Here is a 27,975-nt window from a genome sequence, read left to right as displayed (position 1 = left end):
ATCTCCCAAGTGCTGGGAGTATATAGGAGCCAGAGAGATGGCTCAGTGGTTAAAAACACTGGCTGCTTTTTCAGAGGACCTGACATCCTCTTCGGGCCTCCATAGGCACTGGGCACACATGTGGTACGCAGACATATATGTAGAAAAACCACCCATGCACATAGAATAAAATGAAAAAAAAAAAAAAAAAAAAGAATCCCAATGTCATGGAGAATGGTTCTTGATATACTGTTGGTGAAGAAGAAGCCTAGAAAGCTGCAGAGGTGGGATCTGCTCACATAGGGAGCATCTGGGAGGAGATGGAGTCCCATGTCAACTCCCCCAATGTCAGTAGTCTTGAACAACTGCCATACATTAACTGGAGTTATTTTCCCATAGTGAACCTACGACTGTGTCATTGTGGGTTTCAGGTGGCGCTAGGTGAGTCTTCAAACTGGAGAGAAAGTATTTCCCAAGAGCTGCCAGATGGGGGCGCTACCACAAACCATCAAGAAAGTCAGTGACTGCCTTAAAAGCCTTGGAAGGGACCTGGAAACCTGGCCTCCATCTTGCAAGCTGTGCCCTGTGGCTCCTGGGCACAGTAGGACCACACGGCTTTTGCATAATTCAGCATACAGCCCGGTCTTGACCCAAGAGCAAGCACTTAACTTCTCAGAGGAAGCCAGCCGCCTCTCCGGGAGCTGGTGTCTGAAACAGGGCCCGCTGCCAGAGGCTGCCGAACATACTAAGACAAATGAACATGCTAGAACGCAAGTAGGGGGCTCTATCCTTCTGGAGCTGTCTAACTCTGCAGTTGCCCTTAGAGACCTCATCAAGGTGGAGGGAACTTCTCTGCTCTCCCAGCATTGCGGGGGGGTGGGGGGGGCAACATACCTCTCTTTGCTGCTTTAGCTCCGCCCGCCTCTTGCGTTGTTTGCTGCTGGTTTTACAATGAATGAAATGGGGCTTGCAGTAAAATTTGCCTGGGAGAAAAGACACAGTTTTTCTCTATAGACCGTACCACTGGAACAAGCATCAATCACTGTCCAGTCAGAATTCAACAGCCATGGAGATAAGGCAAGCACTGTTCAGAAATAAGCAGGGATGTATTTGCCTGCCCTAAAGTGGCTCCGAGATAAGGCAGCTACATTCTGCTGCCTCCCTCAGAGACAATGCCAGCAATGGGGGACTCCCCGAGTGGTGCTAAGACCCCCAGGTGACTCCCAACCCAAACAGAAGTCAGATTTCTTCATAAGGCCTATTGTCAGGGGAAAACCAGGTAGTTCTGTGAGTATCAGCCTCTCAGTCCTTTCTGGAATCTTGAGGGTGGGGACAGCTGGCCTGAGATGAGAGAAAAGATGCAGGCAGAGTAAAAGATGCATGCTGGGTAAAATGGCACTGCCCAGAACCACTGGGTAGCTTCTAGAATAGCGCTGCTTCCTACTTCTACAACAATAAAAATGGTGATGGTGATGATAACACTGAATAAATACTTCATATAACTTAACTCATCAAGTCTCACATCTTTCTGAACTGAGAACTGTTATTTCTGTGTTTTGCTCTTCTGAGGCAGAGACTCTATATGGAGGCCAAGCTAGTCTGGAACTCAGGGTCTTACTGTTGTTGCCTCTAGAGAGCTGGGATCGTTGGTGTACAACGTCCACACAGGTCCTATCATTTCCTCCCTCTGCAGATGAGGAAGTTGAGAGATGGAGGCTTTAAGTAACAGCCCCATGGTTATGTGGTGAGTGGTTGCTACTGCCCCAATTTGCCCTAGATAAGATAGTTTTAAGGCACATAATTATAAGCACTGTGTCATAGCGTCCCACATTCTATATGACAGTATAAAACCAAAGGCTGGTTATTTGAAAGTGATTTCTTAGTTGGGCACGGTGGTGCATGCTTGTAATCCCAGCATTTGTGTGTGTGTGTGTGTGTGTGTGTTGGGGGGTGGACAGAGACAGGTGGCTCACTGTGAGTTCGAGGTCAGCCTGGTCTACAAAGCAAGTCCAGGACTCACATAAACTAAGCAAAGTTACACAGAGAAACCCTGTCTTGGAGGGGGGTGGGGTGGGGAGGAAGAAAAGAAAAGGAAGTGATCTCTTTGCACAGTAAATGTAACTCTTTGCTGATGAGCTCTGGTAGGCCACTTACTCAAAGAAGTGCTAATATCAACGCCAGTTTTATAATTCATACTTTGTGTGTGTGTGTAAGCAGGTCAGTACGTGTGTGTGTGTAGTTGTGTGTAGGTGTTGGGGGGTATAGTTCTTCAGGTACCATTTACCTCGGCTTTCTGCTTCTGTTTTGGGACAGGGTCTCTCACTGGAGCGCACCGAGTAGGCTAGGGTGGCCAGCCAGAGAGCCCTAAGGATCTGCCTGTGTGGTTTCCTCAGTGTTGGGATTATAAACGCACCAGAACACATTGCTTCTCTTTTCTTTCTTTTCTATTTACTTATTTTGAGATAGAATCTCACTATGTAGTCAGGCTGGCCTGCAGCTCGCTGTGTGTAGACCAGGGTGGCCTCAAACCGCAGAGACCAACTGACTTTGCCTCTCTAGTGCTGGGATTCAAGGTGTGTGCTACCATACCTGGCCCCACTTAAGCAAAACAGTATAGGGGTGCTTGGGATTGGACTCAAGTCCTCATGGCTGCAAGAGAATCAAGTAACTTCCTGAGCAATCTCCTCAGCCCCACATACTTTATTAGTATACCAGCATTATTTAAGTTCTTACTACATGCTAGGCATGTCACACAGTTTGATTGGCTTTGGTTATTTTGGCCTCACAGGCATCATGGAAAGTGGTGGGGTTGAGTGAGATAGGTGAGAGCCCTCAGCAGACAGTAGGTGTCACGGTGCCTGGTGCCGCTGTGTCAGTGGCTTCTGCTCTCTACAGTCACATCTCCCAGTTTCCCGAAGTAGCATTCCAGATGATACCCTACTCCCTATTGGTAAGGATTGGGTATCCTGGAACCTCCAGAGGACTGGAACCCCAGAGCAAGGTCACATCTGAGACTGAGGCCAGAGGCCCGTGCTGTCCTGGGCCCCAGGGTTACCTTCATCGCAGTCGAAGGCATAGGCAGCCAGGCGCAGGGTGGTGGCGCAGACGCTGCACCGGAAGCATTCACGGTGGAAGAAGTGGCCCTCAGCGCTCAGTCGCTCCATCACATACACGCGCTTCTTACAAAAGTAGCAGGTGTCGCTGCCACCCAGGCTCCGGGGAAATGTCTTTCGCACGGATTCCTGGGGCCAGGAGGAAAAAGCAAAATGCTAGGGCTGAATAAGTCTCCAAAGGCCAGGCCTCGGTTTGTTGCCATTCTTAATCAAATCACAAGGACTTGTGTGCTCCTGGCTGTTGCTTATGTCACCCTCCACATAGCCTCCAGTCCTGCACGGACTCTCCCAGGCTGAGTAAAATGAGTGGACGGACATCTTGCCCAAATGTGTCTACCTAGTGGTGCTTTCCTGTAGTCTGTCCTAGAGGGTAAATGTCACTGGGCACTACAGTGATGATGAGCGATGGCCAGTGCTAGTTGTCAACATGATAGAATCTAGTGTCACCTGGGAGATAGGCCTGTCCATATGCCTATGGTGGATTACCTTGATTAGTTTACCTGGGGTGGGAAGCCTCCCACCCCATGCCCCTCCCCCCATGAGTGGGTACCATTCCCGGGCTGGGAGCTTGCACTGTATAGATGGAACAGCAGCAAGCTTGCATTTATCCTCTCCACTTTCTGATTGTGGACTCAGCGTGTCCAGCTGCCTCAGGCTCCTGCTTGACTTCTTGCCAGCATGGGCTGTGAGCTTGAACTGTGAGCTAAACTCCCCTAAAGCTGTGTTTGTCAGGGCAGCTCCTCACAGCAACAGGAAGAGAAACCAAGACAGGGTGGGCTACATGTCCCTGCCCTCCTGTAGTGATGGGGATCAAGTGAGGGTTGAGTGTAACCTCAAATCTATTTGAGAGTGTGCAGAGAAGGGGTGCTTGAGTCTTCCCCGCCCCACTCGCAGTGGGAGGAGGGAAGGCCTGGAGCAACAGTCAGTGGCCAGGGTTGCTAATGGCAACATGCCACCTAGAGTGAGGAGGGAGAGAGCCAGAGAGAAGAAGATGTCTCAGTTCCCAGGTCTGCTCAACTTGAACACTAAATGCTGAAAGCAGGGAACTTGTCCGACAGACAGACCGGCAGAGCCTGATGCCGAACAGATCTGGAAAGGCACAGACAGCAGGGTGCATGCCTCGCTCGGACAATGAGCCACAAGGTCCCAAGTGAAGTTAGTCTTTGAGGTAATGCGGCTTCCCCCAGTCTCTGCTGGATCCAACCTACCTCCAGCACCCCCCTTGTTCCCTGAGATGGGGTACCTCGATCCTCCCATACTCTGGGCAAATATCTTCAGGCGGAAGCTGACAGTGCATTTCCTTACCAGGTCTGGAGAGGTGGCCTGTGTCTTAGGTCTGTGATCATTCAAGTACAGATTGACCAGGACTTCAGCTGCGGCCCCTATTCCGCTGGACACTTTCCCTACTGTCAGCTAGCCAAGAGCAGAGGTGAGGAAACAGACAAAAGGAAAGGCAGTTAGCACCCAGCAGGAACACAGGGCAAGGTGGAAGAAGGTTCCAGCACATAGGAAAGTAGAGTCTCCGGAGGTAAACCGGACCACCAGGAAGTGGAGGCCAGACTTATAGAAATGGACAGAAGGAAAGAACCCCAAAGCTGGTTGTAGCAAAAGGAAAAAAAAAATGCTTATTTCTACTCCTATGAGTTATGGAGGGTTGTCAAATCACAGAGCTATCGTGGGGGCACAGCGACACATGCGTGGCATCCCAACACTCAGGAAGCTGAGGCAGTAGGATTGCTATGAATCTGAGGCCAGCCTGAATGATATAGTGAAATCTATGACATAGTGAGGTTAGCCTGGACTGTAGAACGAGGTCCTGCCCCCAACTCAGAAAAACAAAAAACAAACAAACAAACAAAGCACCACCATCACAGACAATGCAATTACAGCCAGGGGTTGGGGGATAGAGTATGTTCTTAACAGATCTGGGGTTTGTTTCCCAAGATGCAACAATCCATATTTTCTTAAATACGTAAAGCAAGCCCAGAAGCTCATTGCATTGTGTCATGCCTTGGAACCAGTCTAGAGTAGAGCTGGGTCTTTTAGCCCTGCTCTGTAACCTGCTCAGCAGCCAAGCCAGCATCCGGGAAGACAGCGCTCTGGAGGGATGGCTACAGACCAGCATCACTGAACAGTTCAAACAGGTGACGGAATAATCACACATCCAGGCCGAGCCCCGCTGATGCCCTTCCTTCCAGCAGTGCTGACAGACCACCCAGGGGAGGCTTTGCCTACTCTGATGGGAGGTGCAATAAAGCATAGCCCAAGAACCAGAAGTCCTGTTTATGGTCCCCAGGCTCTTCAGAGAGGCTCCAAGACCTTGCTGCCTTCCAAATTCAACCTCTGAGAGGAGTGGCCAGACCTAGCAGCTGTTTAGGCTGCCGGGACTCTCTGGAAAAAGTTGCCTCAAGTAACACTGAGTCTTAAGTGATAAAACAATGACTTCCATCCTGACCCAAGACTGCTCTTGGGAGCCATGTCTGATCTGGTTGTTCCCAGAGTTGAGAACAAAGCAGGGGGCCCAGGGAACTGCAAGCGAGCATGGACCCCCAGCTCCTGGAGCAGAGGTACCCTAACCAAGAGCATCTGAGGCTAACTCTTCAGATCCCAGACAAAGCAGATATCATAGGGTGAACAGAGAGGAAGCTGGCAGTCAGGAGAGAAGGCCACAGAGACCCTCATACCACTGGTCATTCTGGAAGCTGTACCGCTGAGAGCAGTTTAGGATAGTGACTCCATGTGAAGAGGGTTTGGGGGGACTACAAAGAACATGGCTGCAAACTGCTGGGGGGGCGGGGCAGGGTTCTGATCTCTCTGGTGTAGGTTGGGGCTTCTCAGGCACTGCAGAGCCTCCATGTCTTGACTTGCAAGCAGCAGCTAACAGGCCAGGCACCCCTCCCCTCCCCCACCCCCAGGTCTAGCTTGTGAAAGACTAGATTTCTGCTTTGACATAGTCTCTTCCTACTTTTAGGATCCCGTGCAAGCCAAGAAATCTGGCTCCTTCTTCCAGGAAGGTTCAGGTGTGTTCGCTCAGGACAATAAACCATTGTCTGATGTTCCATCCCCTGGTGGGGTGCCCCCAACTCTGTTCCTCAGATAGAAGGGCAAAATACAAGGTTTGCTTGAAAATAGGGAGGGGAGGGAGGCTAGCCCTGCTCAGCCTCCTATGATGCGAACTGGCTCCACATCACTCTCCCAGAAAAGATGCAAGGGGTGCCATAACACCCACGCCTGGTACCTGCCTCCTGACGGAGCCAAGATCAGCCTGTATTGTGTCTAATGAGACCTTACTAACTACTTAGCTAATAAGCACTTTATGACACTGAGCTTCTAAGCAATCCTGTCTTAGGGAGAAATCACTGAAGCTCGCAGAGGGCTGTGAGGGTGCTGGGGGTGTTCCCCAGACACCCTGGGATAGTCACAGCTTGTTCTGTTGTTCTAATCAGCTGTGCAAGTCACGGGCAGCTGGGTGGGGAGTTGGGAGACAGTCATACCCAAGATGAAGACCACACCCAGTCTTTTCATGATGAGCCAATTAAGTCAGCAGTGGGTCTTCCATCTGCCCTTCCCACCTGCACGGAACCTTCCCAGATCCCTGAGCCATTAATGGGATTTACACAAGTCATAAGGAACTCAAAGGATGGAGACTTGCCTCAAGGGATGACAGAGCTCTTGAAGCCTACACGGGACCAGCATGAAAGCAAGCATCACCTTGAGAATTGGGGGTTATCTTCCTTCCAAAATATTATCTTAGATTTATTTATTTTTATTATATGTATATGAGGGTTTGCCTGCGTGTAGGTATGTGCACCATGTGGATGCCTGGTGCCCTCTCAGAGGCCAGAAGAGAGCGTCAGATCCCCTGGAACTGGAGCTGCAGATTGTGAGCCACTGAATCTAGGTCCTTTGCTCTTAACTGAGCCGCCTCTCTAGCTCATTCTATTTCTTGACAGGAGGATGACTATAAGCTGGTCTCTGCCTGGAGGCCACATTTTCACCAGCTGGGGAGTTACCAGGTGGCCTGTCTTCTGAGGATCGCTGAAATGCATAGCTTGTGAAGAGAATTGTGAAGAGACTTTGGGAGAATTCATCCTGGGGGTGACCACAGCATAAAAGCCACACTCTGTGAGCAAGAAGATTCACATACACTGAATAGCAAGCTACACATGTTTGGGGGGTTGGGGGCTGGATGAGGGCAGCACTGGTGATTGTCTAGGAAGAATTTATTTAAATGAGAAATAGGACAATCTGATGATTTAACAACAACAACAACAAAAAAAAAACCCAATAAAAATTAGCAATTTAGACTCTGTTGGGCCTGTTTTTAGAGCGCTTACATACCTTGCAATAATCATAATTTTCAAGAATTTGAATATTTTTCACTATTTGCTCCTTTGATATATTATTCCTTTTGAATTTAAACTATTTTTCAGTGGATTCACTGGAATGAGTTACAGAAGGTTGGGGCAGGGCATCATCTCACATGACCTTGACTAAACTCACATATATTATTTCTCTTCTGTGAACCTTTGTTTCCCCACCTGTGAAATAGGGAGATACTCTCAAGCCTTCAGGGTTGTGGACGCATTCTAAAAGACCCTGGGTAGGGGCTGGAGAGGTGACTCTGAGGTTGAGCGCTCCTTGCTCTTTCAGAGTTTAGCTCCCAGTACCCACATCAGAAGTCTTACAACCACCTGTGAGTCCAGCTCCAGGGAATCCACTGCTTTCTTCTGCAGGCATCCACAGACAGCACACATTGTTGAGGCCTGCCTTAACTTTTTACAGAACTACTGCCCCTCTGTTGAAACCCACTTTAGTTTTTAGCATGACTGTATCCCCCCGTTGACGCCTGCTTTCATCTTTAGCATAACTGAAGCCATTTTGTCTTTAGTCTTCATCTTGATCATAAGGTGAAATTGAGTTCAGTTCTCAGGCTCTGCTTACCTGACATGAGAATAGCCTTTTACTTACAATTTAATACTTGTTGAGTGTTCTACTTGAATTGATGATGAATGTACATTCTACTTAAACAAAACCACAATGTCCTGCTATGTTCCATTCTCCCAGAATGGTGAACAGTCCCCATGCTTCCTATATCCCAGCCAATCAGTTTAAAATGCTTTGTCTAGCTATGTATACACAATGTACCTGCAATAGAATTGATTATTCTTCCTTGGCTAGACACTATGTCCTTGGAATAGAATTGATTATTCCTAATTGGTTATGGTCTTTTTAAGAACTCACCCTGAGAACTGCTCAGCACCACAGTCTTAGTTCACAAATCCAGAACATGTGCCTGACTGGTCAGACTTTTCTAAGCATTCAAAAAACTTCCATTTATCTGAGTCTGGTGTCTAAGTGGTCAGTGTATGTAGCTAAATATAGACACACACAGACACTAACACACTAAAAACAAAAGCCCTTGGGTAGAGCCTCACATAGTGCTGGACACTCAGAGGTCCTCAGCAGGTAGCCAGTGAGACAGGAACACTATCATACATGTAGGTCTGAGTTCTGATTTTTAGACACCCTTCCTTCCTCTCCCTCTCCTCTGCACAAATGAGAGTGGCATGGCTTTGTCCTCCCTGAGACAGTCTTGATTCAAACATGGTGATATAGTCACAAGCATCCATGCCAGAGGCCATACAGGTGGCTGACCTCCCACCAAGAGACAGTCTTCACACAGCATTGTAACACCCTCCACTCAGGTCTCTATCTAGGTGTGGGAGTCTTTGTCACAGTGGACCAGGCTATCTCCCTGGTGTCAGTTGTCCCCTCTTAGCCATCTCTCCACCTCTGGCACAGCAGACACAGTGCTCTCCATGGAGGAGGACACAGGGACCTCTGTGTCAAAATAGTGGGATTGTCACACTTTGGGCCCAGAACTCAGTCCACACAGCAGGGGCCCAGGCAGCACTTCTCTGCAGGCGAGCAGTCTGCAGCCAGACAGCATGTTCTAAGTGTCAAGCAAGCCCACGCAAGGCAGTGAGAGAGCAAGAGTCAGGTTGTTTCCAGGTGTTTGGAGCTGAGGGCTTGTGAGAAGGGGGAGATTTGATCAGCAGAGCCAGAACAGCCTTTTGGGCTCCGGGGACAAGGAATCCCCCGACAAGGAGCTTCTAGACAAGAAAACCACAGAGAAAAAGCTACTGGATTTGGCTTCTCGTCCTTCTGTCCAAAGCAAGGAAAGCGCAAGTTACCAACACTGCCTTATTTGAGGATATTAGAAATGACATGCTCAGAAGCTGAGATGAGGTAAGCCTTGAGGGCTGTGAGCTCCCAGGGGGACTTTACTCCTGGTGACAGGCACACAAAGTAGATTGTACGTATCTAGCACTCATAGCTCTTCAGGTGGTTCTCAAATCCCTTAGGACTCTAAATTACCCAGGACGGCATTTGTTCTTAAGTGGCTAGGGTAGAAAATGGGAACCTTTAACATGATTGCTATTTTAGAGAGATGCATTTTAGGTAAGTGAGCTTTCTTTTAGACATCTCTTCTATTGGGAAAAGGAACATTTACTCAATACTTCAGGCATTTTGTGTATGTTGGATTACTGAAGTGTTTTAAACACCCAGAGTAGTAGCTGCTACATCTCCAGCTTATAGGCCAAGAAACTAAATCTCACAGAGGCCCATTACCTTGTCTAAGGTCACACAGAGAGCCAGCAGTACTTTAAATTCGAGTCTGATTCTAAGATCAGATTTTCCTACTTAGTAAACATCCTATTTCCCTAACACACCCCAGCACTGGCATATAGAGTCAAATCCCCCTAGACTGGGATGTACATTAGAGGCCCTCACAGTGGTGCATAGCCTCATCCCTGGGACAAAGGGAAGATGCTAAGGTTGGAGGAGGAGGCCTTGAGATCTGCCCTAGCGCCAGATAACACAAGACAGGTTGCCCAGCCAAAGCATGCCCACTGATGGCATCTCTTTCTAATATGAAAATCCCAGGCTAAATCCTGCAAATCTGGTTTTAACACAAGCTCCCTGAGGGAGTAGAGGAGCTCGACTTGTGGGGCTCATTGCTCTTCTGACCCTATCAGCTGGCTAAGCCATAGTGAAGCAATCCTTGGTCCAGCTATGCAATCATTCACTGCCATCTTGTTCTTATAAGAGCTTAACGACCTTGGCAAATGTCAGCAGCCAAACTAAGGGACAAATTGATGTGGTTTTCCACCTTTCAAACAAACAAACAAACAAATGAATGGGTAATAGGGGTTTGATGAGATAAATGAGAAAATGATGCTGGTTATAAGACTGGGCATGGTACCCAGAGTCCAAGGTTTTGATGCTGGGCAGTACAAAAGATGGTCTCAAAACTCTGTGATTATTCAGATAAACCCCACAGGACCTATCTGAACCTCAAAGCAAAGCATCATTTGAGAAGGCAGGCATAGACTGAAGGCAGAGTCCTGGTCACATCTCTTGGAAGATGGTGAGTCATGTTTGTGTCCCTCTGGGTAATGTGTGATCCTCAGAGTAAGGTCTGGCCAAATCTGCTCCCCCAACAAAATGACCCATCCTGGACTCTCAGAGTTGGGGTGCAAGGCTCCAAAACAGGATCCGAGTACACTGCCTGATAGGAAGCCAAGCACAATTTCCAGGTACTTTTTTTTCTTCCCTGAGCTTCTGTGACTAGTAGCAGCCTCACATTAGGCAATCAGAGCACTTCCGATGGGAAGAAGCTTCCGATGGGAAGAAGCTTCCGATGAGAAGAAGCACCCACGTCCAGGTTTTCTTCTCGGGAGAGATACCCCGAGCTCCCTCAGGATAGAATGAAGCTGTCTATCAACAAGTCAACATCTGATGTAAGGGGCATCTAGGTCTGTCCTCAGAGGAGGCCAGGAGGATGGTAGACAACGCACATGCAAATCCACATGCTGAATTAAGGATGGGGGGCTGAGAGGGAGGGAATAGTTGGGTGGGGGCAAGGCAGGCAAGATCCTACCCAAGAGGCTTGCAATGGAGCTCCCATAACTCCAACCTCAACTGCCTACCATGGACTCAGTGAGGACCGCAGGGGCCTATGAGTGTGGATGCTGAGGGAAACCGAAGCCCAGAGATTCTGTCAGGTACCCACCATGCCAGGGTGGCTCCTTTTATGAGCTCCTGGATTGTTCCCAGCCACATTTGAAAGACACATAGGCCTGTGGTCAACAAGCTGGAAACTTAAAATGTCCCAGCCACAGACCCATCTTGTGACCGAGGTTGGCCTGGGAGATGGAAAGGCAGAGGATCAAGCCCACTGAAAAAAGGAGCAAGGCTCCAGAGGGAGGGCAATGTCAAAGTCAGTTTCATTCACCCTCTCCGCAGGTATGGAGTTTTCCATGAACACAGGTTGCGGGCTGGTGTCTCTGACGGGGCTCCATACATCTGGTTGAGAGAGATCATCAGACTGTGGATTGAGAGCCATGGGCCCCAGGGTTCTCCTTAAACCTTTCTTGTCTTATCTGCCTCTGCCTCTGCTCAGTTCTCACAGCCACAGGATAGCCCTTCTTGCTCATTCCACTTTACATTGCTCCATGCCCCCAGCACCCAAGGCTAATGCTCTAAACCTCCCACGGCAATTATCTTCTTATCTTGTGACATACATGACGTAGTTATATATCACATTAATATTTTTTCCTCCTACTATTACACAGCGTCCTCAGTACAGGGACGGACTCATCGGTGCATATACCAAGAACCTGAAATATCCAAACTGAGTTTAATAAATACTTGTTGAGTGAAGAAGGCTCACTAACTACCTTAGTGAGAGACCTTGGTTGAAACCTGCCCAAAAGCCTGATGACAAAGGCCTTGGAAGGGGCCCTGGGATAGCGTGACAGGGAAAAGCCTACAATTGACAAGAGCCTGTGAGACTCAGGGTCTGCCTCCTGCTATCACTTAGAAGAGAGAGAGAACTTGTTGAGGGGAGAAGAAAATCAGGGACAAAGAGAGGAAGGGCCCAGGAAGTGGAAGAAGGCCTGGGCAGTAAGTAAGGTGGCCCTGGCTGACATTTGGAGTCAATGCCTGGCCTGTGACCAGGGTGCTTGGCCCCTGTTCCTATCATTCTGCCAAGATCAAGGGTGGAAGTGATGTTTTCCACAGCAGGAAATAGCTCCCTTGATAGAAAGTCTGTCCTGAGACGTCTCTCACAGTGGTGACAAAAACTGACACTTCTCATATAGCTCGCCATGATGTGATCCAGGACCCCCTTCCTTTACACTGGGGCTGAGGGGAGAACAGAGGCTCTGAGAGGCCAGGAGACTTGAAGGCAAACAGCTGACTAATGCACTGACACTGACCAGGACTCAACTGTGTTGATATCTTAAATGAAGTGTTTATGTCCCCTTGTGTCACCTCCTTGTGGTCTTTGGGGGAGCCTCAAGGCCATGTGAGAAACCCAGGAGGGGGCTAGGTAATAAGATTTCATCTTTCTTTGGAGATTATTTCTATGCATTTCTCCCTCTATATGTTAGGGGTGTCAATTCAATGGAAACAGAACGCTCAATTGCAGAGCAAGGCACAACTCAGAACTCTGGGCTAAGACAGCAGCATGAAGCTAGAAACACACCACCTCAGCAACCCAGAAGCTAACCAGGTGACTTTCAGACAGGGAACATCCAGCCCTGTGCGCTGACCCCTGTAGAAGACAAGCCGACAGATTGTGAGTTCAGTGGAACAGTTTGGCTCATCCCGGAGGTTAAAAATGTGCCCCAGATCCAAACTCTTATTCACAGAACGTTTCCACTATCCACTAAATCACAGCTAGCTCCCCATCTCTCTCCCACCGAGCCAGCTTCTGAATGGCTACTCAGGCTGTATCCTTCAGGAACTCACTATAGCCCGGTGGAGAGGATGAAATGCCGTAACACGTTGACAGTGCTGTGTGTTGCCCTCGCTCTCTGCACACCCTTACACACCGTCACCCCAAAGTTGGTGACATCATTCTGCCCTCTCAATTTCCTGTCAGTCCTGTCTGACCATCTTTATACACACTAGGCTCTTCCTACCACACCCGAGGCCTACACCTCTGTCTAGAAAACTATTCCTGTGGGACCCTCCACACACGTCTCCATCACAGCCTCTGAACCCTCCCCAGGCGTTCAGTTTACTGTGTGGAATTGTCATTTGCCTAGGTCAGGTATGTCAAATATCTGCAGCTCCGCATTAGCAAATGTGTGGCTGTTCTTATGATTGGGTGGTTGTTTCTGTCCAAATTATAGTAAGGAGCTCAAAGGCTTCCCGCTATTTTCTCAGTATTGGGCAGGGCTTGGCATTCTGGTCCTTGGCGAATGCTTTTTGCATGAGAGTGACGCTGACGATGCAGGCTGGAGCTGTTCTGCTAGATGCATGCGCTAACATAAAACCGAAACCGGATCTAGGGCCGTGTACAATATCTAACAAACTTTGGTCCCAGCCAAGCCTAGCTCCAGATGTTTGCTGCGCCAGCCAAATGGAGCCTGGGAACAGCTCAGAACATGCAGGGGCTGGGGCAGGCGATGATTCAGGGTGACTACCTTTCTGGCAGGAGAAACAGAGTCGGCAGCCGGCGGAGAGGGAGAAGCAGCTGGATCAGGAGACGACGGAAGGCAAGAGGGAGGAGACGGAGGGCGAGTGTGAGGCAGCCGTTTAGACAGGAGTTTATCCTGAGTGGAACAGAGACAGAGCAAAGACAGCAGGATTACAGCTGTGGCAGGGGCAAGCGATCCTGCCTTTGACATACCCTTGGAGGAGGAGGAGGAGGAGGAGGAGGAGGAGGAGGAGGAGGAGGAGGAGGAGGAGGAGGAGGAGGAGGCGGCGGCACTGAGGTCTTGTCTCAGGATGACACGGAAACGTGTCTTTGGAGCCAAGTGGGATTATGTGGCTCCTGGCTAGCCTGCATTCTTCTTCCCAAGGAGACCCATTCTGCCCCTGCCTAGAGCTGTCCCCGACTGTAGTGCTCACAGGAAGTCCTCATAGAGGAGTTTAATATGAGGGAGCAGCTATAGACTTAGGACGGGGAGAAGTCTGAGCCAACCGGGGCGGACCACCGCAGCTGGGGCTTCTGCCGTGGCTGGAGGTACACACTTGCTGGCCTCCTGGAGGCTGCCAGAACCCTGGTATGAGCTCAAGGCAGGACATCCCTCCTCTGTGCATGACTCCACGGATGGCTGGAGGCACAGGAGGAGGCTGAGTGAAGGCGGCAGAGATGTGCTCTCTTGAGAGACAGCTTGCTGAAGGAGGAGGATTTCACAAGTATACCCGACTCCACCTCCAGAGCTCTCACACTTCCTGCTCTGTGAACATCTTTCTTTTTCTACCAGTTCCTAAATAAGTAGGTGGCCTGGTGGAAGTGGTACTTGCCAGGCTAAGGCCATGGTTCTTGCAATAGCTTAGCATTGCTGCTCGGAGAGACGGAACTGAGGTCGAGGCACAGCTTTGGGGTGTGGTTCAGTGCCTCCCTGATTGGTGGAACGGCTGGAACAGCACAAGCAATTGGCTTGCTTTCACCTTTAAGATACCTGGATCACTGCAATTGACCAGCACTCTCTCTTTGTAGCTACTCTTAGAAACCTCTACGCCTGCTTAGAAAGTATTTTAGTGCACATGTATCCAAGATGTGGTCCACAGGCCACATGCATGCCAGGATAACTGTAAACATGACCAGGATTTGTTTATGTCAGCGTCATGTCCCAAGGTCAAAAGATTGGACACCCTTGACTAGGGCTGTTTTGTTTGATTTGACTTTACTTAGTTTTGACTAAGGTTTCATTGTGTAGCCCTGGCTGACCTGGAACTCACTGTATAGACCAGGCTGGCCTCAAACTCACAGGGATCCACCTGCCTCTGCCGCCTGAGTGCTAGGACTAAAGGTGTGCGCCACCACCACACTCAGCCCAAGGAGGAGACAGGTCTTAAAGCCAATGTTTATGCTGGACAATGGTTTCTTTTGTCTCGGGCTTACTTTCCTGTTTCATTTTTTCTTTGTCATAATGTATCTACCATCTACCATTTGAGGCCCCTTGATGGAAGCTTAAATTTATCAATGGCTTAAAAAGTGAATTCCTTCTTGTACTATAGACAAGGAAAAAGGGAACTGACTGAGCTTCTGGGGCTGCCCCATGGCTACCTGGCTATACATCCAGCCCTGGTTCCAGAAGATTCCAGAAGCCCCTGGTTTACCTGTGGCAAGTCCCCGTGTCCAAACATGGAGGCCAGGTGAGCTGCCTTCTCTTTAATGTTCTTTTTGTGAAATTCCCTGTTAGCCAAGTTCTGGGCCCTCTTCTGCAGTCAAGGTGAGAAAGGAGAAAGGTGGTGGCGACAGCAGCTGTGAGGGTTGCCTCCAAGGGAGAAGGAAAGCAGTGACCAGGCTTGTCACTTCACACACAGACAGACAGAAGATGGGGAGGGAATGGACCAGAGGGGAAGGGACCCACTCTGGGTGGGATGAGGAGCAGGAAGGACAGGACATGGGCACAGCTAGGCAGAGAGGAAGGTCACCTGAAGAACCTTTTCTTCTACTTGCTGCAGCCGCCGCAGCACCCCGGACAGAGCCTGTGCCCCCTGGCTGGTGCGAGGCAGGGTGGCAAGATTTTCGGCCCCACCCAGTTGCAGGTCTGACTTGGCCCTGGCTCTCCAGGGTCTGCTTGGACACTCGCCACTAGTAGGTACTTGATTGAGTTCTCTGAGCACCTGCCCTGTCACCACCATGGAAGAGAACTGGGAGAGAGGGGGAAGTCAGCTTCCTTCCCTTTATAGGCTCCACCCCATGAGGAACCCTCATGAGGACTAGAGACGGAGGGCACAGCAGCAGGTGCCACCTTGAGAAAGGTCACAGATCAGCCTGGCTGGAGGGGTAGCTTCTGCAGCTGTATTTGTATCCCCAAACACCCCCATCAACAGTACTCAACCCCGGGTCTCATCTAAGAGGCCCCAGTCAAACCTCTATAGCCCTGGTTCCTATGCGTCTCCGCATTCTGAGGTTGCCTAGGATGCCTTAAGGAAGGTCCGACCTATCCCATTAGGGCCTGCGACTGATCTGAGTATGCACGAGACATTGGTGTCCCTTAAACACCTCCTCATGAGATTTGGCACGCACACTCACAGTTGCTGCATTAGCCCTGTACCTACTGCTGTCCACCCCTAGCATGAGAGCTGCATACAACACCCAGTGCTGACCAGATGGCCCTTGAGTTTCTGGCCACTCATCCTGACTCTGCTCGGATTCCAAAGCCTGAGATGGGATAAGTCAGAGTCTATCCATGCACGCTCTGGCTGCTCAGATATGCGGAAAGGCTTTTACCGTGTCTCAGCCTCCCCTCTTAGGTGGCCGTAGCCGTGAGGGCTTCGGATACCATTCTTCTCTTACTTTTTCAAGACCTTGGAGATCAGCTTGTCCACTGACTCCTTGGTACTAAAGGACAGCATGGGAATTCCCCCAAAGTGCCCACCTGGAGCTGTTTACTTTTCCCTCGAGCAACAGTATCAAGAGTGACTGTGATTGGGCAGGTAACACCTGTGGTGGCCTGAGGGACCAGTGGCATATACTTCAGGTGCTGCCTATGTGGTGGTTCTTGTCCCTTAGGACAGCCACCTTGCAGGAATTCTACACTCAGCTATACTTGGGGCTGGAGGGAGCCATGGATCCCACCCCTTAGTCCAAAGTCTCCTTCCTCTGGCTTTACCAGAATAATATCCACTGGAAAGAGCCCTACCTGCCTTTTCAGAGGAGGTGGAAGCCTGGGGGTGGACTCCTCCAGCTTGGGGCAGCGAGAGGTAACGGGAGGGCGAGAGGCAGAGCACAGGACAGGCTTACCTATGCCTGAGACGCGGCAGCAGTCCTGGGAGGAGAAAGGCAAGTCCACAGAAGCAGCCCCGGGAGACAGGAAAGAAAAGGCGAGTGAGATTCAGGCACGTGGAGGGAGGAGAGGAGAATGGAGGAGCAGGAGATACAGTGTAGAGGAGCAGAGATGGGGCTGGCTAGGTTCTCGCAAGCCCCGCCCAACTGGGAAACTGGATCCCTGGCTCTGCGAGCCTGTGGATGGACAAATCCTGCAGTCCCCTGCTCCGGGGTGACGTGTGAATCCCACAGGCCTTACTTTTGGCTCAAACACAGGGCTCTGGGCCATCAGTGCCAGCCTACACCAGGCTAGATGGGCCAGTACAGTCATCCTGGAAACAGCGAGCTTCTTGCGCACTCCAGGACCGGGATGTCCAGGCCAAATGGACAGAGCCCTCCCTAACACGGGGCTTGTAGGAAGCCAGGCCTCCAGAGAGGACTGCTGAAACTATCTTTAGACAAAGACAGGACTTAAGGAGACACTCCTTTTGTAGCAAAGCCACTTCTTGGGGAGGTTAGTTATTCAGGAGAGGTGTGGCTCACTCCAAGACCCCGGAGACAGTCATCTTTGCCTCTAAAGTTAAATAGTAAGGAGACTGTCCCCACAAAAAGGAACCAAATTCTATCATGGGACTGGTGTCCTCCACAGACAAAGGGAATCTGACCCCAGGTTTTTGTATTGTGACAACATGTGTCCAAAGGCGGGTGAAAAGAGTAACCAAGCTACGGCCACAGACCTCAAGTGAGTAATCAGAGAAGACTGCAGCCTGAACCACAGCAGCCAGCCTGCCCTGGTCAGACACAGCAAGCCTTCAGGGCCTGCTGGGCCTGGGGAGAGGAGACACCAGGGAACACTGAGGAGGTTGGTTATGTTCTTGCCATCTTGGTCAGTGGCTCTGTTTGCGGTGCCTTGTTTCGCTGTGGACTTGGGCAGTGTTCTCCCACACAGGCTCTCAACTTGTCCCATCTCACACTGGCCACAGAAATCATGGTTTGAGTGCAAAACCAAATTAGGAAATGGATTTAATCACCCCAGGATGGGCACCAGCCAACTATGGCTCACAGACCTAACCCAGGGGCCTGTTTGTATAAGTAGGTTTTGCTGGAATGCCATCACACTTGCTCATTGAGATATCCAAAGGTTCTCACAGGGCAATATGACTCCCAGGTAGAAACGAGCTGCTGTCTGGCCCCATGGGAAAGCCTGCCACTTCATATCCAGGAGGCTAAAGCCACCAGAAGGAGAGGCCCAGTGACCATGTGATTGCCTCACCTGTTTCAGGGCTGAAGGGTTCCGTGTGTTTTCCTCAAACTTGGCAAGCAGCTGGTTGGCCATGGACTTGACTTTGTTCTGATTGGCGCCTTCTTTACTGCACTCTTGAGTGGAGCCCAGGCTACGGCTGGAGAAGGCTGACAGCTGCAATGGTTGAAACAGCCCATTGGAATCCAGGTATAAGTGGGACACAGGGCCCCTCTGTGGGCTGAGGAGGTGAGTCCAGGCAACAGGGATGCCTCCTAGAACTGATGCTCACACACAGCACAACACATGGGTCTAAAGGACAGACATAGGTGGCTTGGGGACTCAGCAGTTAAAAGTTGGGATTCTGCCTCTCCCTTCCAGGCCCAGGACCTTGGCACTTTACATCTCTGAATTTGCCTCACCTACAAAATGGGAGGAATGTCCCACTTCAAGAGGTTATTGCAAACAAACAAACAAACAAACAACAACAACAACAACTACAACAACAACCAAACAAACCCAGTCAGTTCTAATAGAAAAGTGTTATATAAAATATTTTCCAAAATACATCATTCTGGCTGAGAAGTGAAGAAGTCAGTCAGGCTATCATGAGCACAGGCGTTAGGAGCTTTTCTCTTCTCTGTACTCCCTTTCCCAACTTCACCTACAACTCCAATCTTTAAAGAAAAAATAATTCAGAAATAACTTTAGTTTACATAGAAGGTACAGAGAAGTACAGCTTGCTCTTGAGTGCCCTTCCCCTAGCTGCCTTTGATGTAGCTTCAGAAATAACCACAGCACCGTTATCAAAGCTGGGGAACGGGCGCTGACATAAGGCTGCGAGCTGGACCAGGGGCTCTGTTTGGATTGCATCGGTTTTTCCATTCCCACCCATCTTCTGTTCCAGGATCCAATCCAGAATCCCACACATTTAGTCATCTTGTTTCCTTAGTCTCCTCCGATCTCTGGCAATTTCTCTATCTTCCTTGGCTCTGACACTTCTGAAGGGCATTTGGTAGCTATTTTATAATAATCCTCAACATGCCCTGGTCTGATGTGCTCTCCCAGTTAGCCTGGGCTAGAGGGTCTGTGGGTTCACGGCACAGGGGTGAAGGGATCTTCATGCCCATCCTATTGGGATGCTCATGGCCCTTCACAACCCATCCTATTGGGATCCATAATGGTAGCAAGACTGTGAGGAACGATCAAGACCTTGGTTATAATGGTTTATAAAACTGAGTTCTTTCTCACTCATTTGCTAATGAATGAACTGAATTTTTCTACTATTTCCTAGTGTCTTTTCCTGTTCCATGGGACTTTCTCCCGTATACCCTAGGGCATAGAGAGAGGTACTGTGCCAAGTGGGCAGTCAGCCCTCTCAAGACGACAATGAGTCTTCTCCACAGGAACAGCATTCTTGAGATGGTAAAGATGCATTCATTCAGAAGAGATGTGTGGGAAGATGCAAGCTAAAGATGACTGTTTTTGAAATAAGATTCCAAAGAGAAGGAGCTTGGGGAGGGGGTTGTGTATGCCCAGTACGGTCAAGTGCTGGACAGACAAAATGGAGAGCCACTCCCTGCTTTAGCGTATAAAATGTGGCTTGCCCACGAATGCAGGCTCAAAGGGGAGGATGGGGTTTACTGAGTGAACACTGTACAAAATCAAAGTCAGCCAGCACAGTGGCCACACAGTCACCAAAGCACAGTGGCCACACAGTCACCAAAGCACCACTATTATTTGCTCCATTTTCAAAACCAGATTTGATTCATTGAGTCAGGGCTCCAGGGTCTGCATATCTCTTTCATTTTCGTGTGTGTGTGTGTGTGTGTGTGTGTGTGTGTGTGTGTGTGTGTGTGTGTAAGACAGAGAGACAGAGAGACAGAGACATGGGTGCCTATGGAGGCGAGGAGAAGGCATTGGATCTCCTGGGGCTGCAGTTATAGACAGTTGAAATCTACCCAATGTGGATGCTGGGAACTGACCTTGAGAGCAGTAAGCTCTATTAACGGCTCAGCCATTTCTCCAGCCCCTGAAGCCACAGTTCTTGATGCCTCAACCCGGCCCCCCCCCCCAGTAACTCTGGGAACACTTCAGATGAGGGTAGCGAGCATGTTCACATTTTGTAGGATGTGACGTGAACTCCAGATTTCTTATTATCAGAAGGCAAGGGAAATAATGGGCAGCTTCTGGCTTGATGGGCAGGTCACTGCTGGGAGGTGGAACAAGTCTGAGGCACAAACACAAATGGTTTACAAAATACAGCACTAAAGCCTCTTCAACCACACAGGAGAGTCGGGTCTCTTATAATGTCTGTGAATCGAGCATCGGGGTAGCTTTATCCCATGTGCCCCTGAGCCATCTTTGACACCAGCCAGTAGGCTAGCTAAAGCCGGCGCCCACACCTCCCTGGCATAGGCATGCTTTCTTTTGCAGAATTAGGACGGCTTTGAAAAGTGAAGTACAGGGCTTGAAAGATGGTTTGTTGGTAAAGTGAATGGAACACAAACACGAAGACTCAGGTCCCCCAACGCCCACATCAAAAAGCTAAGTGCAGTGGCGCATGTCCATAGCCGTGGCACTGGGAAGTGGAGGCAGGTGGATCCCTGGGGTTCATTGGCTGGCTGGAGGAGATATCATTTCATTGTGAGGCCCTGTCTCAAAAAAATAGGATGGAGAGCAACAAGGAAGATACTTGACATTAACCTCTGAAATGCACACAGGTGTGTGATGTGTGATTATTCTCCAGCACAGATACACACACACACACACACACACACACACACACACAGAGAGAGAGAGAGAGAGAGAGAGAGAGAGAGAGAGAGAGAGAGAGAGAGAGAGAGGGAGAGAATGTGTCTCTTTAATTTTTTTTGTAAAGTAGAATTCATACTCTCTGCTCACATTTTTAGAAACAAGTTCTAGACTTTGACATAGTCTCCTACAATTTTCTCCTTTCACCAGATGGTGGCACTCGCAGGCACCCAACATTTGTCTTAAAGACAAGCTCAGAAGAAGAAAGGCAGTAAAAAGTACAGAGAGGCCTGCTGTTGTCTCTTTCCTACTTCCTACAATTAGTCATTCAATACTAATTAACTACGCTATATAGATCCTCTTTTTTTTTTTTTTTTAAGATTTATTCATTAATACATATACAGAAAGAAGAGGGCATTAGATCTCATTATAGATGGTTGTGAGCCACCATGTGGTTGCTGGGAATTGAACACAGGACCTCTGGAAGAGCAGACAGTGCTCTTAACCTCTGAGCCATCTCTCCAGCCCTATAGATCCTCTTTTAAATCTGAAAAGTTTCAAACATTTGACAGCCAAGGCCTTCATCCCAGGGACGTTTCCTCCTACAGGGTTTCACAGCGAGGAAGAAACAAAGCGAGGATCAGAACCCTGCCTGCTCTTCCAGCAAACAGGGCCTGAATCCCAGTGGCTCATGGGAGAAACATCAACAACAATATACAACAACAACACAACACAAAGCAAAAAAAAGGGGGCCAGGGCTAGTGACGTAGCTAAGCACACCCAAAGCAACTGACTCTCAGGACACGGGCGTCTGTATCAGTGGAGCCCCACACATACCTCCTCCAGGTTGTTAAAGCCCTGCCGTCTTCTCTTGTTCATGTCGTTTTCTTCAGTCTGGGTGTCTACCTGCAACAGCCAAGAGAGCACGGTGACCTCAGGGCCATGGACACGGCTTGAGCTGGATGCACAGACGGGTGCTTGCCTGTCTGGAAACAGCTGTCGGTTCAATGGTAGACATGGGAAAGACGCCCCTGTACGCAAGTGCTGCCATGGAGTTTCGGTTGGGCACAGTGGAGAGTGTTTCTGCTCTATCTCAGAACCCCTGTGACATAGGCGGGGCAGGCACCATCTCTATTCCAATGGCCTTGGGCTCAGAGGGGCTTAATCATGTGCCTGAGGTCAGAGTCAGGCCTGGGATGTTCTCTGTGTGTGCTGACCTATGGAAAACACCTGGCTTTCTCTGCTCCCTGGGCCTCTCCAGAAGAGGTGTCACAGGTTCACCCACAGAGAGCATTCTTAGGACTTGAGTGGGCTATCCAGGGCTGTAGCGTCAACGCAGACCTGCAACCCAGCTAGAGATCAGATGTCCAGCTTATGAGGGACAGTTCAGATTCAGTGACTTCCACATTTGCTGCAGTTATTCGTAGACACATTTCCTACCATAGTCCCGATGACCCCTCATAGCTCACCCCCTGCTGTCAGGCTGGCCTGGGGCAGATGAGGGCTGAGAGGCAGTGTAAAGGCCTGTGAGGTCACCGTGGCCTGGGCTGAGGCTGGAGGCTGAATGCAGCCCCTTCTCCACTCGCATCTTTGATCCCAGATTTGACCCACTTCCTAAGGACAGACATCTCAACTACCGGCTTCTAGTGTCTTGGCCCTTCTCCCAGTGGCTAGTTCCTGTGGGGGTCTGGAGTCACAACCCACACGCATCACGTCTGCACGGATTCTGCTATACTCTGACATCCTCCATGGCAGGTCCAGATTTAAGAAGAGGTGCCATGGTTTCGCTGTAAACCCAGACATCACACCTTAGCATAGTTCTGCCTGGCCCCAGAGGGGTCCTTTCAGGCCCAGCTACTATGAAATAGCAGGCTTGGAATCAGAGTTACTGTGCATTTCTCAAATCCGTTAAACACCCTTGTTACACAAACACACATACACACGCTTGTTCAACACACTCGTGTGTGCACACACACTGCCATATTCACCAGCTCCATTAAAAAAAAAAAATCAACCACAGTTTAGTCATGGATATTTTTTCAAAAATTTGACCAAGGCACCATAAAACAACAGATCAAAGGGCCTGCTTGCCTTCAACGTTTCCTTCAACTTCTCATAAATCACCATTTTGTGAATGGAAATAACCTCAGTCTAAATGCTTGGGCAAACACCAAGAGAAACAGATGACCTTATTTTCAACAATGTTAGGTTTTAGAGACACAGGCTGTTTGGGCTCCCAGCTCCACCGGCTGTGAATGCCACTTAGACCCAGAGACCAGAACTGTGAAAAGTACAGAATGTCCCATCAACAAGAGTACCTCGTGCATAATCCCGGGGCTCTCTTTGTATTTTTGCTTCCACTTTCAATGAGGGCTTGGCTTTTCCCACAAAGAGCAGTACATACCACTCTCTTTTATACTTGGCAGCCCGGGGTGGGACTATTCAAACAAGTGGAGCCTGGCTAGACCCCATCCTGACATGTGACCTATGGGTTGACAAAATGGCTTACAAAATGGGCCCTGGGTGGTGGGCCCAGTCAGCAGCGCCTAAGAGGACCTTAAGTCCTTCTAGGAGAATAGATGTACAAAGGGGCAATCTCTGCTTCTCAGATGCTGCCAGCTGACCCTGGGGAAATAAAATGCTGGAAAGGGTAGGAACGCACACATCCAATGTTTACTTTCTCCTTTGCAAAAGTACCATTGAGATGTAGGCCAAAACAAAACCCTAAGGAAATTAAAATGTGTGTGTGTGTGTGTGTGTGTGTATATATATGTGTGTGTGTGTGTGTGTGTGTGTGTGTGTGTGTGTGTGTGTGTGTGTGTGTATGTGTGTGTGTGTGTATGTTTTTTTCCCCTCACTGGAAGCCAAGAATTTACTCAAGACTTCTAACCCAGAGCCATTTTCTTCAGTGGTGTAGCAACTGGTAAGTTGCCATGCTCCATTAAATACACCCACCTACCCTCGTGCAAGTGAGCCTAATTAAATTCAGTACAAGCAGAGGTTGCCTCCTTGTAGTTCATTTCCTCTCCCAGAAGCATTTGGGATATTCTTAGGAGCTGCAGACTGGGCCTACCACCCTAGAGTTCATTTTGTGAGCCCATAGGTCACATGGCTGGGTGGGGTATAGCCAGCCTCCAGTTGTTTGAATAGTCCCACCCTGGGCTGTCAAGTATGAACATGAACATGGACATGGACATGGACATGGACACCACACACACACACACACACACACACACACACACACGTCGGAGGGGACTTATTGGGAAGAAGGGGGCTTCTATGGGAAATGGGGGGTGGTGGTGATAGATATAAATGTATTATATACATGTATAAAATTATCAAAGAATAAATTAAAAAATGCCTTTTACCAAAGGGCTTTAATTACTATAGACTTTACTATACTTGGCAAAGAACCAGAAGCACAAGGAAAAAGCAAATATTTCTCATGGCCAGGCAGAGAGAACATGAGAATAAACAAATGACTGACTTTCTCTTCCTGTTAAGAGTTTCAGCTCTTTCACCCTAAGAACCTTTTCTTATCATGATTTTTCCAAGGATTTGAAACAGTTAATGTGCCAAAAGCCATTTATTAAACCAAATGGTTTTCCTCTTAAAAAACAAACAATGGTACATATCCACTAGTCTGATATTAATCTAACTAGCAGAGGACAGCCATGTCCCCACCCATTCTTAGTTATTTGGCTCAACTCAAACAACCCTTATATTTAGTTATCTGGCTAGCCTCGCCCTGGAGGAACTTAGTTCTGGTTCATAGAAAGAAGGATTGGTCATTGTAGGTGATAGCCTGATTGAGTTGGATGTCAGCTTTGATATTTAAAAAGAAGGCCAGTGACACTCGCAAGAAAGCTTTTTCTTCAAGGAATCAAGGGTTCAGGTGCTTCTCTATGGCCAGTGACCATCAGAAAATCACCTAGCTACTTTGACTTCAGTCTCCTCATCTATAAGAAAGAGTCATACTATTCAGCTATTAAAAACAAGGAATTCCCAAAATTTGTGGATAAATGGATTGAGCTAGAAATGATTATAATGAGTGAGTTAACCCAGAAGCAGAAAGAATCAAATGGTATATACTCACTTATATCTGCAACTAGCCCAAGGGGCATGTCCCACAAAAGCCTTCACTTACCAGGAAACTGGGACAGAGGGGAAGGCATCCTATTGGGACTCTAAATGAGAGACGCATGGGAGAATAGCAAAATAAAAGGATCCAGAGGGTCCTAGAAATCTACAAGTAGAACAATATGATAGGCAGATTTGGGCCCAGGGGTCCTGCTCAAACTAAGGCACCAGCCAAGGACAATACAGGCGGTAAACTTTAAACCCCTTCCCAGATCTAGCCAATGGTCAGAATATTCTCCACAGTTGAGTGAAGAGTGTGATATGACTTTCTCACGTACTCTGGTGCCTCATATTTGACCATGTCCCCTGGAGGGGGAGACCTGGTGGCACTCAGAGGAAGGACAGCAGGTTGCCAAGAAGAGACTTGATACCCTATGAGCATATACAGGGAGAGGTAATCCCCCTCAGGAACAGTCATAGGGGAGGGGAATAATGAGAAAATGGGGGGGGGGAGGAATGGGAGGATACAAGGGATGGGATAAACATTGAGATGTAACAAGAATAAATTAATAAAAAAAAATGAAAAAAAAAAAAGAAAGAGTCTTACACCATCTACTCATAAGCTATTGTGAAGGTTAATGGAATCACTGAATGTAAAACACATCTTAAAGTACAAATTGATATACAAGTGTCAATACTATTAGTAGCAGAATCTTAACCATCTGAATTCTAGTTCTTACTTTGATAGCTCCTATATAACTTATTAAAATGTAATATTTCCAAGTTGAAGTTTCCCTACCCTACAAGGACACCCAACCTTCCTCCAAAGGTTGTTTGGATGGGTGGGTGGGTGGATTGGTGAGCGTGTGGATGGATGGATTATGGATGGGTGGATGAGTGAGTGGGTGGATGTGAGGGTAGATGAATGGATAGATGGAAGGGTAGCTGGGTAGGTAGATGGATTGATGAATAGGTGGGTGTGTGGAGAGATACACGGGTGCATGAATGGGTGAATGGACTGATGGATAGATGGGTAAGTGGATGGATGGATGGGTGGGTGGGTGGATGGATGGATGGATGGATAAGTGGATGGATGGATGGATGGATGTGTGGGTGGATGGATGGATGGGTGGGTGGGTAAATGGATGGATGGGAGAATGGGTGGGTGGATGGATGGGTGGATGGATGGATGGGTGGATGGATGGATGGATGGGGGGGTGGGAGAATGGGTGGGTGGATGGATGGATAGATAGGTGCATGGGCAATGGATAGGTGGATGGGTGGGCAGAAAGATGAGTTGATGGGTGAATGGATAGATAGATGGGTACATAGATGGATAGAAGCATTTTTTTAAACCTCCCTTGGCCCTCTGAAAAGGTATCCATGCAGAAAGAGCAAGGCTTTGGAGCAGCATCTGGACTCTTGACTGCATACAGAAGAGTCATGCTGTGTGAACTTCCCCCCTACCAGGGACAAGTGCTAGCAGAGCAGGACCTAGCTGAACTGGGAAACTCTGGGCTAGCTAGCTGGCCTTTGGAATGGGCATTCTAGAGCAGGTGATGACTTTATTGTGTCTCATAAGAAATGAGCTCAAGGTGAGAGAAACACCAGGTGTCCTCATGTGCAAATAATTTAACAAGAACAGTGACTGAGTGCAGTGTCCATGAAAACAGGCACCGCCCAGGGGTGGAAGGTCAAGGAGAGTCCAAAGTAGCATAGATGTGCAGATCTGTATGAATACAGGAAAGGCAAGAGGCTAAAAATGTGGGTTCAGGTGCCAACTGCTTGCATGGTGACAAAAGTTTAGGAACTCCCAAGAACTTTCATCTGATACCAAGAAGTGTTTCGAGGCTGACCACAGGATCACAGGCAGACTGTAGAAGCAGACTAAAGACTTCTAAAGAGGAAAGCACCATCCCTGGTCTCCTTTTCTAGGGCTGGACCACCCACCTTCATTGCTTGGCAACCCTGAGTGAAGCACTCTCCCTCAAAGCAAGCATAGTCCCTAACGGAGGACACACCTTCTATTTTGATTGAAGTTGGTATGTCTTGCTGAGATTTGAATGTTACCAGTAAGATAAGAGGAGAGAAGAAAGATGCATTAAATCCTAAAAGTGAAACCTGGAGAGAGATTGTTAGGACTGGCTCAGCAGTCTGAAGAATAAGATTTAACATGCGGAGGGACTGGACAGATGGACATGTTAGAATATTTCTTTGGAAAATGGGGAGACATCAGGGAGAGATGGGGAGGAATGCTTCATACAGATTCCTTTATCAAGGTTGTAGGCATTGTCGGGTGGATGGGCTAAAGGATAGAATGGTCCAGGTGTGGTTTAACCTAAATCTGCATTCCCTGAGGGTACACAAGGCCCCATGATTTCGGGGCACATGTCTGACTGCACCAGTATTTGTGTGGCATAGCAGAGGCGGAGCCACCACAGATGAGTAAAGATGTGTGTATGGTTCTTAGCCTCTTGTGTGGTCCAGCTCCTCACTGCTTCTCCCTTTGCTACCATCACTTCAGCACATTCCATCACTGGATACACAACCAAGGCCTTTTTGATGAACAAGTGCAGTGCAGCACAGGGGCAAGGCCATGAAGTGCAACTCTGGAGCATGTGACCTTGGGCAAGCCACCTGGCCTCATGGGCCCTGGCTTGTATTTGTCACTGTGAACATATTAAGGATATTGTATCTCCCATTGAGATGCAAGATGGTTGGAATCAAGAGTATCAAAATTTTGGCTTTTCTGGGCCACATTGGATGATGCAAATCATCTTATAGGACACATTAAATTCAGAGGTATTTAACCCATGGTTTGTAGGTTGTGAGAACATACACATGTTTATTTTGTGTGACTGCAGCACTATGTTGTCATTTACAAGAGTCACAAAACAGTTGCCATAAATAGTCTCATCAGCTAGGCATGAGAGTAAGTACTTTTTAGGCCAGTGGAGAGGACAGAGGCAGGCACATCTCTGAGAGTTTGAAGCCAGCCTGGTCTA

The 27,975-nt window shown here is 48.7% G+C and overlaps 1 protein-coding gene across 1 annotated transcript in view; it reads right to left on the bottom strand.

Annotated features, from left to right (window-relative positions):
* The window catches only part of Mical2 (microtubule associated monooxygenase, calponin and LIM domain containing 2), a 224,421-nt gene that overhangs the window by 65,455 nt on the left and 130,991 nt on the right, over positions 1-27,975 (bottom strand). The window contains exons 16-19 of the mRNA XM_051149233.1: positions 21,728-21,796; positions 18,170-18,313; positions 3,035-3,221; positions 874-962 (exon numbers count right to left, since the gene is read on the bottom strand). Of these exons, the coding sequence (XP_051005190.1) occupies positions 874-962; positions 3,035-3,221; positions 18,170-18,313; positions 21,728-21,796 (489 nt within the window). The remainder of the gene's footprint in view (positions 1-873; positions 963-3,034; positions 3,222-18,169; positions 18,314-21,727; positions 21,797-27,975) is intronic.

This window comes from Acomys russatus, chromosome 7 (assembly GCF_903995435.1).
Source record: "Acomys russatus chromosome 7, mAcoRus1.1, whole genome shotgun sequence".
Classification (NCBI taxonomy): domain Eukaryota; kingdom Metazoa; phylum Chordata; class Mammalia; order Rodentia; family Muridae; genus Acomys; species Acomys russatus.
This window is presented reverse-complemented; position numbering and strand designations above follow the sequence as displayed.